Source organism: Ahaetulla prasina, chromosome 3 (genome assembly GCF_028640845.1).
Source record: "Ahaetulla prasina isolate Xishuangbanna chromosome 3, ASM2864084v1, whole genome shotgun sequence".
In the NCBI taxonomy this organism is placed as follows: Eukaryota; Metazoa; Chordata; class Lepidosauria; order Squamata; family Colubridae; genus Ahaetulla; species Ahaetulla prasina.
In genome coordinates this window covers 33,962,739-33,975,917 of record NC_080541.1, presented here as the reverse complement: position 1 = coordinate 33,975,917, position 13,179 = coordinate 33,962,739, and the positions used below count along the sequence as shown (strand labels likewise).

The 13,179-nt window shown below is 35.5% G+C and overlaps 1 protein-coding gene across 1 annotated transcript in view; it reads left to right on the top strand.

The window, feature by feature from the left end:
- TMEM67 (transmembrane protein 67) overlaps nucleotides 1–12,965 on the top strand; it is a 37,308-nt gene extending 24,343 nt beyond the window's left edge. Inside the window, exons 21-28 of the mRNA XM_058177499.1 lie at nucleotides 1,009–1,149; nucleotides 2,594–2,674; nucleotides 3,490–3,606; nucleotides 6,537–6,653; nucleotides 8,287–8,391; nucleotides 8,877–8,979; nucleotides 10,067–10,209; nucleotides 11,071–12,965. Coding sequence (XP_058033482.1) covers nucleotides 1,009–1,149; nucleotides 2,594–2,674; nucleotides 3,490–3,606; nucleotides 6,537–6,653; nucleotides 8,287–8,391; nucleotides 8,877–8,979; nucleotides 10,067–10,209; nucleotides 11,071–11,151 — 888 coding nt within the window. The 3' untranslated portion in view covers nucleotides 11,152–12,965. The remainder of the gene's footprint in view (nucleotides 1–1,008; nucleotides 1,150–2,593; nucleotides 2,675–3,489; nucleotides 3,607–6,536; nucleotides 6,654–8,286; nucleotides 8,392–8,876; nucleotides 8,980–10,066; nucleotides 10,210–11,070) is intronic.
- Nucleotides 12,966–13,179: the final 214 nt, after the last annotated feature.

The following is a 13,179-nucleotide window of genomic DNA, read 5'->3' as shown; positions in this document are numbered from 1 at the left end:
GTTCTCCTGGATGAACGGCTGTCTTTTGATGAACACCTGACGGCCGTCTCCAGGAGAGCTTTCCACCAGGTTCGCCTGGTGCGCCAGTTGCGCCCCTTTCTAGACCGGGATGCCCTATGCACGGTCACCACGCCTTGTGACGCCTCGCCTGGATTACTGCAATGCTCTCACATGGGGCTCCCTTGAGGGGCATCCGAGGCTACAGTTAGTCCAGAATGCAGCTGCGCTGGTGATAGAGGAGCCCTCGGCCCCGAATGACACCTATCCTGCGCAGGCTGCACTGGCTGCCTGTGGCTTTCCGGTGCGCTTCAAGGTTTTGGTGAACGCCTTTAAAGCGCCCATGGCATAGGGCCGGGCTACTTACGGGACCGCCTGCTGCTACCGAATACCTCTCACCGACCCGTGCGCTCTCACAGAGAGGGACTCTCAGGGTGCCGCCGGCGCGACAGTGTCGCCTGGCGACGCCCAGGAAGGGCCTTCTGTGGGGCTCCCGCCTCTGGAACGACCTCCCCCCAGGACTTCGTCAACTTCCGGACCTCCGAACCTTTCGCCGCGAGCTTAAAACTTACCTATTTATCTGCGCTGGCCTGGGTTAGTTTTTAAATTTATGGGTTTTTAAATGGGTTTTAGTTTTAAATTTTAATTGTGGCCAATTTTAATAAGTTTTTTAAGTGTATTTTAAATTGTATTTATATATTGTCTATTTTACTTGGCTGTGAACCGCCCTGAGTCCTTCGGGAGAAGGGCGGTATACAAATTTAATAAATAAATAAAATAAATAAATAAAATCGTGTGACTTACCACATGATCCTTTATTTTGGCTGGAAAGGGTAGTGAGTCATGAGGCAGCCAATACCAGCAAGTTCTGTCTTGCACATTGAGTACCAAGAGAAAGACTGAGTACCTGGACAAGATTTTTGCTTCAAAATACGTGGAGTACCAAATTTGACAAGTTTTGAAGCAGTTGAATACCAAAGTATTGCTGTAATTTGTTCATTATCCTTACAGGTTGTAGGATTTTCAAACTTAGCCTTAATGGATTCATCTTCTGGTCTAACTAGAAACCCTGAAAGTTACAGAGCACCCTGGAGCCGCATTTTGAGATATGGTATAACCACTGTACTTTGGCTATTGATTGCTGTAATTCAGGTAAAACTTTATAAAATCATTTTACTGTGACTACCTTCCCATCAGATGATTCACATTCATTAAATGATTTTATTGTGTCTGAGTCATCAGCATACTGTAGATATTTACAATAAATTGATAAAACCCAGTTTCTCAAGTTTTTCTCTAGGAGTGGCTTTATTACTTTCAGGAACAAAATTAAAAAAATATATCTCAAACGATAATGTAGCAAATAGTTATAATTATGCTGACTTCTCTCATAATTAAGAGAATAGTGGCAGAATGATTTTCTCTCTTTCCACAATTAAGGAGGATTTGCACTCTGTACTAGAATCTGGTTTTCTTAATATATTGTGGCCATCCCCAAGTATGCATGAATTAAGAGCCTCCTCTTGGAAAAATCATTAATGAGTATTATATGTAATTTACTTGATTTTATTGGAAATAAAACATTTACTGGTATTGAAATTAATTCCATAAGATGGAAATAACATGGAAAAATACTAATATGTTTTAAGCTGAAGTCTATGACACTCATTCTATAACATTTAGTCTACAGAAAGGAACATCACTGAATGTCAAAGGGCCTACCTATCTAGAAGACTCAAAGAGAGAAAGACCACGTTTGTAAATGTTCCTATTGGCTGTCTTGCTTGTAGCTCATTAACCAAAACTGGGCTGGAGGGAAGACAGTCTGCATCTACCTGGGCATTCCAACCAAAAATCATTGGGAATCAGAAAATCCCATGCTAGTTCCTCCTTCATTCTGGAACGTATTTGTTTGTTTAGTTGCTTGGTTGGTTATTATGGAATTGGCAGAGTTGAAAATCTCTTCAGTTCTGCAAACCAGTCACATGGCAATGCCAATTTAATTGTTGTTAGATTTATATTTTGCCTTTCCTTCTGGAGGTGAAACAAGTATATATATATAGTACTCTAATTTCCAATTTTTTTCTCCAAAATAATCCTATAGGGCAGATAGAGGGACGCGGGGACTCAGTGGCTAAGACTCTGATTTTGTCGATCGAAAGGTCGGCAGTTCAGTGGTTCAAATCCCTAGCGCTGCGTAATGGAGTGAGCTCCCATTACTTGTCCCAGCTTCTGCCAATTTAGCACTCTGAAAGCATGTAAAAAATGCAAGTAGAAAAATAGGGACCACTTTGGTGAGAAGGTAACAGCACTCTGTGCACCTTTGGTGTTTAATCATGACCACGGAGACGTCTTCAGACAGCGCTGCTCTTCGGCTTAGAAATGGAGATGACCACTGTCCCTACAGCCGGAAACGACTAGCACGCATGTGCGGGTTAACCTTTAACCTTTAGCTGGGCCAGTCACCAGTGAGCTTTCAGTTTGAACCTCGGTTGCCCCATCCTGGTCTGACATCTTAATCAGCATATCTTACTGGCTAAAATAGAAAAACAAACACTTTCTTTTTTAACTTATTAGTAAATCTGATTTTTCACAGGTGGTCTATTTTTCTGTCATTTATGAAAGATTTATCGAAGATAAGATCAGACAGTTTGTTGATTTATGCTGCATGAGCAATGTAAGTATTTTCTTCAAAAAGGCAGTTCATATTCAGACATTTCAAAGTTATATTTGAAAAGACATGCTTTGTCAATATATTTATAGTTAGTATACTAATGGTTTATATCCCAAACTACTTTTTCAAATAACTTCCTGGGTTTTTTTTACTAACACCCTTATAGGTTTTATTTCTTTATAATTTTACTGGTGTAAACCTGTAAAAAAGTCACATCCATGGGAAAATTCTGAGATAAATTCAGAATTCCATTTTTCAAGTGTCTGAATTCAGATGTGAGCCAGAGAGAACAAAGGACTGATTTTCACTTTTCTTATTTTAATATCCATGGTAATGCCATTTGAATATTTAACGAAGCTCATCCCACCCAGTCTAGTTGTTGCTAAGTTAGTGCTGCATTCCAGTCCAATAAAGAAGTTGTTCCTACTGATATAGCCTCATACAAGGAAGGGTCTCATGATCACATATACAATTTCAAAAGTGTTTCAAAATTAAAACATATCCTGGCTTCCAAATATACAGTTGCTTATTTTCTGTAGCATAGGAGTTAGTGGTGGGTTTGGTAGTGGCGGTAGCGGGAGGCTCCGCCCACCAGCCCGGACATCATCACATCATCACGCTCAGAGCATGCGCAGGTTATGTGCAGAAGCACCACGTGCACACTCCTAGTTCCAAACCAGGAGTGGAGGTAAGTGGAACCCACTACTGATAGGACTGATGACGTAATACATTTACAAAATGCAGTGGTGAGCAGAATTGTTCTTGTTGTTATCTGAATGTGTACTAAAACGTTCCATTTTCCTTTTCTCATATTGCAGATTTCAGTGTTCCTATTGTCAGAGAGATGTTTTGGGTATTACATTCATGGGCGATCTGTGCATGGCCATTCAGATACAAATATGGAAGAAATGAATATGAACCTAAAAAGGGAAGCAGTAAGTGAAGAAACCAGAAGACTGGAAATCTAAAATGGTTTCATTCTAACAATTTTAATTTGTTTAAGGAACTTGCTACAACCTTAATTAAGTTCATTTCATTCATTAATACACAGTTAACAATTTACTCTCTTCTACCTTCCCTGCATTTGATCTTTCAAAATATGGCAGTTCTGTCACAGTTTATAAAACTTACCAGACAAAGACAAGTCCGAATAAAATCTTTCGCCTGAACTTAACACTGCAATGAACAATATTTAACTGGAAGATGTTCAGAATTTCTGCTAATACACGAAGCAATCCAGTGTCACTTCCAAAGGAGTTTTTAATTGTTTTTAATGTTTGTATTATTTGTATGGTTGCCTTATTTATTTATTTTGACCTTTTTTTGACCTTGTATTGTTCATGTTTTAATTTTAAGCCATCCAGAAAAAAAAGTAATAAAAAAGTAATAGCTAAGTTACTAAAGCTTGTAAGAGTATCCTAATGAATTTTGGTCACAGAGATGGCATCTCTAGAACTGTTCAAAAAGTCAAGATGACAACCAGAAATGCACAACCAAAGCCCCATTCCCTTTTAATCTGCTTTGTAATGTGCATAAAGAGACAGGTAAGGTTGTGGCTGCCATCTTGACTTTTTTTACCCTGATTTCCATAGATCTCCCTGAAGAGAAACTATATTCAACAGAACTATTAGAATATCAATATTATCTGTTATCAATTTTTGGTGATGACTATTCTTATCATTATGAACTATATTTTATATCAAAATTTTAGATTTTCACAGGTGGTCTATTTTTCTGTCATTTATGAAAGATTTATCGAAGATAAGATCAGACAGTTTGTTGATTTATGCTGCATGAGCAATGTAAGTATTTTCTTCAAAAAGGCAGTTCATATTCAGACATTTCAAAGTTATATTTGAAAAGACATGCTTTGTCAATATATTTATAGTTAGTATACTAATGGTTTATATCCCAAACTACTTTTTCAAATAACTTCCTGGGTTTTTTTTACTAACACCCTTATAGGTTTTATTTCTTTATAATTTTACTGATGTAAACCTGTAAAAAAGTCACATCCATGGGAAAATTCTGAGATAAATTCAGAATTCCATTTTTCAAGTGTCTGAATTCAGATGTGAGCCAGAGAGAACAAAGGACTGATTTTCACTTTTCTTATTTTAATGTCCATGGTAATGCCATTTGAATATTTAACGAAGCTCATCCCACCCAGTCTAGTTGTTGCTAAGTTAGTGCTGCATTCCAGTCCAATAAAGAAGTTGTTCCTACTGATATAGCCTCATACAAGGAAGGGTCTCATGATCACATATACAATTTCAAAAGTGTTTCAAAATTAAAACATATCCTGGCTTCCAAATATACAGTTGCTTATTTTCTGTAGCATAGGAGTTAGTGGTGGGTTTGGTAGTGGCGGTAGCGGGAGGCTCCGCCCACCAGCCTGGACATCATCACATCATCACGCTCAGAGCATGCGCAGGTTATGTGCAGAAGCACCACGTGCACACTCCTAGTTCCAAACCAGGAGTGGAGGTAAGTGGAACCCACTACTGATAGGACTGATGATGTAATACATTTACAAAATGCAGTGGTGAGCAGAATTGTTCTTGTTGTTATCTGAATGTGTACTAAAACGTTCCATTTTCCTTTTCTCATATTGCAGATTTCAGTGTTCCTATTGTCAGAGAGATGTTTTGGGTATTACATTCATGGGCGATCTGTGCATGGCCATTCAGATACAAATATGGAAGAAATGAATATGAACCTAAAAAGGGAAGCAGTAAGTGAAGAAACCAGAAGACTGGAAATCTAAAATGGTTTCATTCTAACAATTTTAATTTGTTTAAGGAACTTGCTACAACCTTAATTAAGTTCATTTCATTCATTAATACACAGTTAACAATTTACTCTCTTCTACCTTCCCTGCATTTGATCTTTCAAAATATGGCAGTTCTGTCACAGTTTATAAAACTTACCAGACAAAGACAAGTCCGAATAAAATCTTTCGCCTGAACTTAACACTGCAATGAACAATATTTAACTGGAAGATGTTCAGAATTTCTGCTAATACACGAAGCAATCCAGTGTCACTTCCAAAGGAGTTTTTAATTGTTTTTAATGTTTGTATTATTTGTATGGTTGCCTTATTTATTTATTTTGACCTTTTTTGTATTGTTCATGTTTTAATTTTAAGCCATCCAGAAAAAAAAGTAATAAAAAAGTAATAGCTAAGTTACTAAAGCTTGTAAGAGTATCCTAATGAATTTTGGTCACAGAGATGGCATCTCTAGAACTGTTCAAAAAGTCAAGATGACAACCAGAAATGCACAACCAAAGCCCCATTCCCTTTTAATCTGCTTTGTAATGTGCATAAAGAGACAGGTAAAGTTGTGGCTGCCATCTTGACTTTTTTTACCCTGATTTCCATAGATCTCCTTGAAGAGAAACTATTCAACAGAACTATTAGAATATCAATATTATCTGTTATCAATTTTTGGTGATGACTATTCTTACAATTATGAATTATATTTTATATCAAAATTTTAGATTTTCACATTTCTTGAATCACATATTGTTCACATTCTGTTGTGACAGGAATAATATGGGGCTCCCAGACCTTAGCTAGAAAAATTCAGATGGTGGTAAAGATTCGTTATTCTGATCCAATGTTCATCCAGATTTTTTTGCAGCTTATATCTGATCATCTTGCATTAGTGTTGCTAAACCTTGACAATTTTAAAATGTGTGTACTTCAACTTCCAGATTTTACTATCTATAGAATTCTGGGTGTTGAAATCCATACATCTTAAAAGTTGCCAAGGTAGAGAAACACCAACCTACATAATAAATTGTTAAGTTTCAATCTTTGTGCATGTTATTTCATCAATTCTACTTTGTGTCATTTCCTCAGGAAAATCTGTGTAGCCAAAGAGGTTTGTTACCAAATACAGATGGCCAGACATTTCAGATTTCCATTTCAAGCAAAATGAGGCAGCAATATGACATGATTCATGAAACTTTGACAAGGGTATATATCTTTTTCTGGTTAAGATTGTTTGCTATCAAATATTTTAAATATTATTTTTGCAGTAATATATGGAATCCAATTCTTGTAAAAAATATGGTATTTGATACAATTACTTTTCTCACTTTTGTGTATCTTTGTATAACCAAGGATTCATTATTCATTCTCCTATATAGGTGGATCATCACTCTATATTCATATTCCTACAGTTTGAATGGAGTTTATCATTTTATATTTGTATGATTAAATGGTTGATGAGGTCCTTTTAAATAGTAGTATTAGTGCAGAATACTTAGAAGAGAATAAATGTAGCCCAAGGTTGAACTGTGAAGTTCTTGGTGTTCTCTGAGCTTGGTTGTTGTAGACATTTTGTTACCCAACTAGATAACATCTTCAGTGCTAAAAAGGAGAAATTGTTTGTTATTCTTATATAAAGTAGCTTGTCCTGTCAGTGTTGGTGGCAGTGTTGTTTTCTTCTGGGTAGTTCCTAGATATTTACTGCTTGATTATCTGGTGTTCATCCCTACTTATCTGAGTGTTGACTGCTGTCAAGGAACACTCAGCCTTTTTTTGTTTTTTGTTTTTTTAGCTTTTTTAATTATCTATAATACAACCCACAACATCACCATAGACCACAAACCAATTAAAGCCCTCCAAAACATCTTAAGTAAACTAAAAGATCCAGTAGCTCAAGGGAAGAAAAAAAAACAGGAGTCTTCTACATCATACAGTATCAGACTGCCCCAAACTGATTCCTTAGAAAAGAAAGACCCTCAATTCCATTAGCTTGAAACAAAAGGTTATTTTACTATAGGAAGTTGGTTGCAGTAAAGTCAGGATAGCTCTGAGATTTTCCCATTCAAAAAAAGATACAAAAAAGGTTCCCTTCTCCCCTCTTCCCAGCGACCCCCTTGCCAATCAGGACTCGCTAAGATATTATGAAAACACTGAGATGATGTGGGCAATTCACATTCTTTTCTCAGTATGCATGGCCTTGGTGCTTCTGGTTCCAGGCTTCCCTGGTTTTCATCACCTGTCATTACCTCTTCCCTATTTTCCATCACGTACACACAATCATATTATTCATTTGTCCATCACCTTCACCCTTTGGTAGCAGGAACTAGCAGGACCTGACATACAGTATGAAGACTTTAACAGCAACTATACAGGACAGACTGGTAGAAGAGGAGCAGAGCAGTAGCAGAGCACAACTAACAATCGGGAGACACAATGAAAACTCCTTCATAACACATGGACAACTTAATCATAGTTTCAACTGGGGAAACTGTGAGTATCCTAGACCAAACTAAATCCAAAAATCTTAAGAAATTCCTGAAAGCTTGGCACTTAGACAAATCAGCCATCACATTCACATAACAGGTAAACAACATTTACAAACCATTCAAAAGAGACAATAAAAAAGTTAGAAAGGAAACAAAAAGACTAGAACATCTTATGACTAGCAGTCAACATCCAGATAATGAGGGATTAACACCAGATAAACAACCAAGCAGTAAACAATATTGCAATCATTGCCTTCTTCCTGAGCTCAGAAAAAGTGACTAGTCAAAGGTCAAAATGTACCCGGAAATAGATATGCTTCAGATTAATTTATATTCTCTCGTTTTCATTTCAGAAACGTGGTCCTGTTAGGTTGCTAAATTCTTCTGCAACCACATTTGAGCAAAGCACAAAAGCATACCACACTATGAATAAATTTCTAAGTTCATTTATTGATCATGTATGTATTCTGATTAACACATGAAATATTGATTTTTTAGTTTGTGTTATTTTCATCTAAATGTTGATTAGCTGTAATATATTTTTGTCCCAAAAATGGCTTGTAGTTGTTCATTTAATATTGTTGCAATTTCTAACATGCTTTTTGCATAATGCTTTTTGCATAATGAATAATATTTTTAGCTATAATACCCAGAACATCAGCTCTGACAATATTCTGCTAGCCGATGGGGCATTGTAGTATTTTTAGTTGTTGTTGTTTTTATTTAAAAGACTTTGGCTTGATCTTTGTGTTTTTGTTGTTGTTCATCTGTATTATCATCATCAGTCACACAATTATTTTGTACTGTTCTGTTTTGCTTAGTTTGCAAACATTGCCTTACAATGAACGCATTATTTAGTTTTGCTGTTACTGTTCATTTGAAAGGAATTTCATAATGAAGAGTTTCTTTTGCTTCTGAGTTGTTAACTTTTCCTTTTCAATAGGTTCATAAGGAAATGGACTACATCATAAAGGACAAATTACTATTAGAAAGAATTATTGGAATGGAGTTTATGGAACCAATAGAAAAGAGCATCTTTTACAATGGTATTGCCTCAGATATTTAATTTATGAAGGCAAAGGAAACCTAGAAACTTATTTCAATATGTAATCTTCTTTTTTTTTTTGCACAGCATTTAGTGTTTCAGAAAAATGTCAAACTTAACCTTATAACATATAGCTTATACTTGCTACTTTCTACATACATATATTTATGAAGATTAAATCTGTCAGCAGTTAAATACATCAGGCGGTAAACGAATGCCCATCTTTGTATATTAGGATAAGCCAAATTCTGCTGTTACAATTGTCCTTGCATTATCACTCCTCAAAACTAATGTATCTTCAGCAATGTTGCCTCTGCTACATCTCCTGTTTACAATTTACAAAATTTACAATTCTAAATAGATGTTCCTTAGATGGACACACATTTCACACCCTTTTTTCTTTCTTAACCTGATGTCATGACTAAATACTCTTAATAATTAGAGAGGAACAGTTCCATCCTGTAGTATTTGTTCAGACCAAATTAATCAGTTTCTGAGTTTTTAGATTTGTAATGTATTTATCAGACAAACATCCCTAACTGAATTGCTGCAACTAAAACTATCTTTGTTTCTAACTACTGGTAAATCATAAATTAGCCATAATACAGCCTAATTATGTCTCAAACATTTTAACTTGCAAATACGTTACAGCCTATTGGGGTAATAATCCTCCATCTCTACAAACAACATGTAGATAAATGCTTTCTAGTTGCTTCTAGTTGTATTGTCAATTGTATTTTGCTTTTAAGAAGGGCTTTGATTATGATCTGGTAGAATTGCAGATACATTCAACACATTAGATGGCTTGCAATTGAATATAACTTGAATAGTGTATTATTCGAAAGAGATCTATATAACTTTTTTTTCAAATTGGTACAGTTTGTGTTTCCTTTGGCATTCCATGTTCTCTGTATTTTTTATCAATTCTCTAGTACAGCCAATTGGCTATGGATAACGAGAGATAGAACCTAGTTTGAAAAAACATTCTAGTAGTAGTAGTTATGATTTTATAAAATAAACTTTGGGTTTTTTTAAAGGCAAATTATTCAGCTTTTTTTTTTTACCTTTTTTATTTTCCATTTTTGCAGATGAAGGTCATTCTTTCAGCGATATTCTATATTATGGCAATGAAACTACCCTTCTCATCTTTGATATGCTGTTTTTTGCTATTGTGGATATGGCTACTCAGAATTTTGTTTTAGCAGCTGTTCTTACATATTTACAACAAGAGGTAAATCTCACAATTAAAATAACATGGAGAATGCTTCAAGGTTCCATTCTGTCATTTATTTACATCCTGTAGTTATCCTGTGGGAAATGTACATTATTAAAATTATTAATAGCTATAAATTGCTATATACTGTGTATAAAAATTTAAAATAACCCATCTTTTACAGTTAAAGGGAAAGGCAAATCACACTGGAACAGAGAGCAAAGGGGAACATTGAACATTGGTTTGATGATCCCATAAAAATAGTGTTTTAAAGATTTATATTTAAACTTTTTCCTGAGTTCTTTTATCCCTCTAAAGAAACATTATGCAATTATACCTGGCAATATATAACCTATTGTTATTTTGTAACTATGCTTAGTATTAAGCAAACTAATCTGGTGTGGCATTTTCAGGAAGTACTCTAAATTCAGTGCATAATCCTCTGGTAAACTCGCATTTGTTAATAAAACCTGACTGTTCAAACAGCAAAGTCACATGGTTTCATTTGTTTGGCTGTTAGAATACCTCTAGAATTTCTAAAGAAATTATAACATTGCTACTCTCTGAAAGCCTGAAATAGCATATTTAAGACTGGTCACTGTAAATTGATATATCCTATAAAGTGACTGATCTTAAAGCTTTGTACAACTTTAATGTACTTCTTAGAACTCCAAAGTAATATGAATACACATTAGATAGATAGTGGATGTCCCCCTTTTTGTCACGCACTGCAATATCAATTTGTCACAATAAGACGACAATCTATATGAGATCGAACAGTATGTAAGTTAGCAGAGCAGCCTATAGACATGTGTTGCTACACAAAGAGTATTTGGTTCAATTTGTGACATATCGTCTGAATCTGGTTTGTGTTCTTAGATTTTCAGGTTCATTCGTAATACAGTTGGGGAGAAGAATTTAGCATCCAAGACACTAGTGGATGAACGATTCCTGATATAAATGGGAAAAAAAGTACTTTATTGGACACTATGTTGCTCTGGAAAAAAAGTTACGCAAAAGAAGAATCTGTTTGCAGTATTATTTAAATATTAATGTATCCTACTTTTCTTATGTGGCATACTGGAAAATCTATTTTTGTATGAATTAAATACTTTGGTACTTGTAGTACTGTAGTTCATAATGAATACCATGCTCCAGAGCACTGATAAAATACTACAAAATCCTATTGTCAATATTACAAAATAAAATTCATGAATTAATTTTGTAATTTTATACAAACTCAGATTTGTTACTGAAATATTTCTCAGCTGTGGCTGTTCTGAACATATGGTTTACGTAACCTTTATGGGTTTATAATTTTACAGATTTTGTGAGCTAGCTGATTTAGAATATGTAAAGTATTTAAATACTGTTTTTAATGTTTCTGTAATTTTGTATTTCTATAAACTTTTTATGATTTTACTATATTAAATGGGATATTAATTAAATAATGGGGAAAATAAAGAAACTGGAGAGTTTTGGCAGAAAATGTTGGAAAGTACACGCCTAAGAGTGCAAGGGTTAATGTAATTTTTTTTCAGAGAGTTCAAGGACCACTGAACATTTTGTATATTTAAACAGAAAAAACTTGGAAAAGGGGGAAAGCTATAGTGTCCCTGGTTACAATCAAACAAGTATGCTGTTATTTCTGCTTTGCTTCATATGTCAACAAAAGATTCTGGAACTTGGTTACTTTAGCTGGTAGCTTTGCTGATTTCCTGAATAAAGGCATGCTGGGTTTAGCCTTCCACTAAAGTAACAAATGCTGACAAATGCAAAAAAAAATGCTGATTGAATAAAACAAAGCAGATATGGAAGCAAACAAGCCTCTATTGCCTGAGCTGAGGGTCAATAACAAGTAACCAATCCTACACAGTGTCCTGACAAACCAAATCAGCATGTAACTAGCCTTGTGCAGTGAAGAAATCACATGTTAATGCTTCCCATATATAACAGTATATTTTCAGCCAATTTACGAGAGGGAAATTTTCCTTTCTTTTGTGCTTTAGAATTCATTAAGAGCTCTGAAAGAAACCAGTATTTCTTCATGTTCTGTATGTGTGTCTTCAAGTCAGATTTTGACTCCTGGAAACTGCCTGCAGTTTTCTTAGCAAGAAAAGATGCCATTGTCTTCTTCCTAGGGCTAAGAGAAAATGGTTGGCCATGATATGTGGAAATGTTCTTGGGAGCAGGGGTGAAATGTAAAATTTGTTACTACTGGTTCTATGGGCGTGGCTTGGTGGTGGGGGTAATGTGACTGGGTGGGCGTGGCCAACTTTTTTTTTAACTTTTAAAAGCATTTTTTTCTACAACCTCTTCAGCCAAAGAGGTTGTAGAAAAAATGCTTTTAAAGGTTTCTGATGATCCCAGCTGAGCCACGCAATCATCAGAGACTTTTTTTTTCTTTTAAAAGCATCTTTCGGCCAAAGAAAAAATGCTTTTAAAAGTTAAAAAATAACCACCACTGATAATTGCGCGAATCAGCTGGGCATGGTGGGGGCAGGGATTTTTGCTACCGGTTCTCTGAATCACCCGCCGCCATCACTCCCAGATCGAGTGATCCAGTCCAAACTGGGATCATTTCACCCCTGCTTGGGAGACAGACAAGGGAACAGTTAGATAAAGCCTATTTTAATCTACTGCAGGAATGTGGGTATGGCAAATGTCTCAGAAGGGACCATTCTTAGTTTCTTGAGCTACTCAAGAAAGACTGAGGAAAAGGTGTACTTTCAAACTTGCAAGATTCTGTTAATATAACCTTAAAATAAAGTAAAATTAGCTCATCTGTTTATGTTTTCTGTCTGGTCTACCTCATATAAATATATTAAATAACTGGCTTCTCGCCTAAGGGGGGGACTAGAATTTAGAGTCTCCCAGTTTGTACCATGATGCCTCCCCAAACTGGCTCTCATTTCTTCCTTTGAAAACAAACTAAATTGTAAAACTAGAATAGGATATAGAGAGGACCACTACTTACCGGTTGTAAAG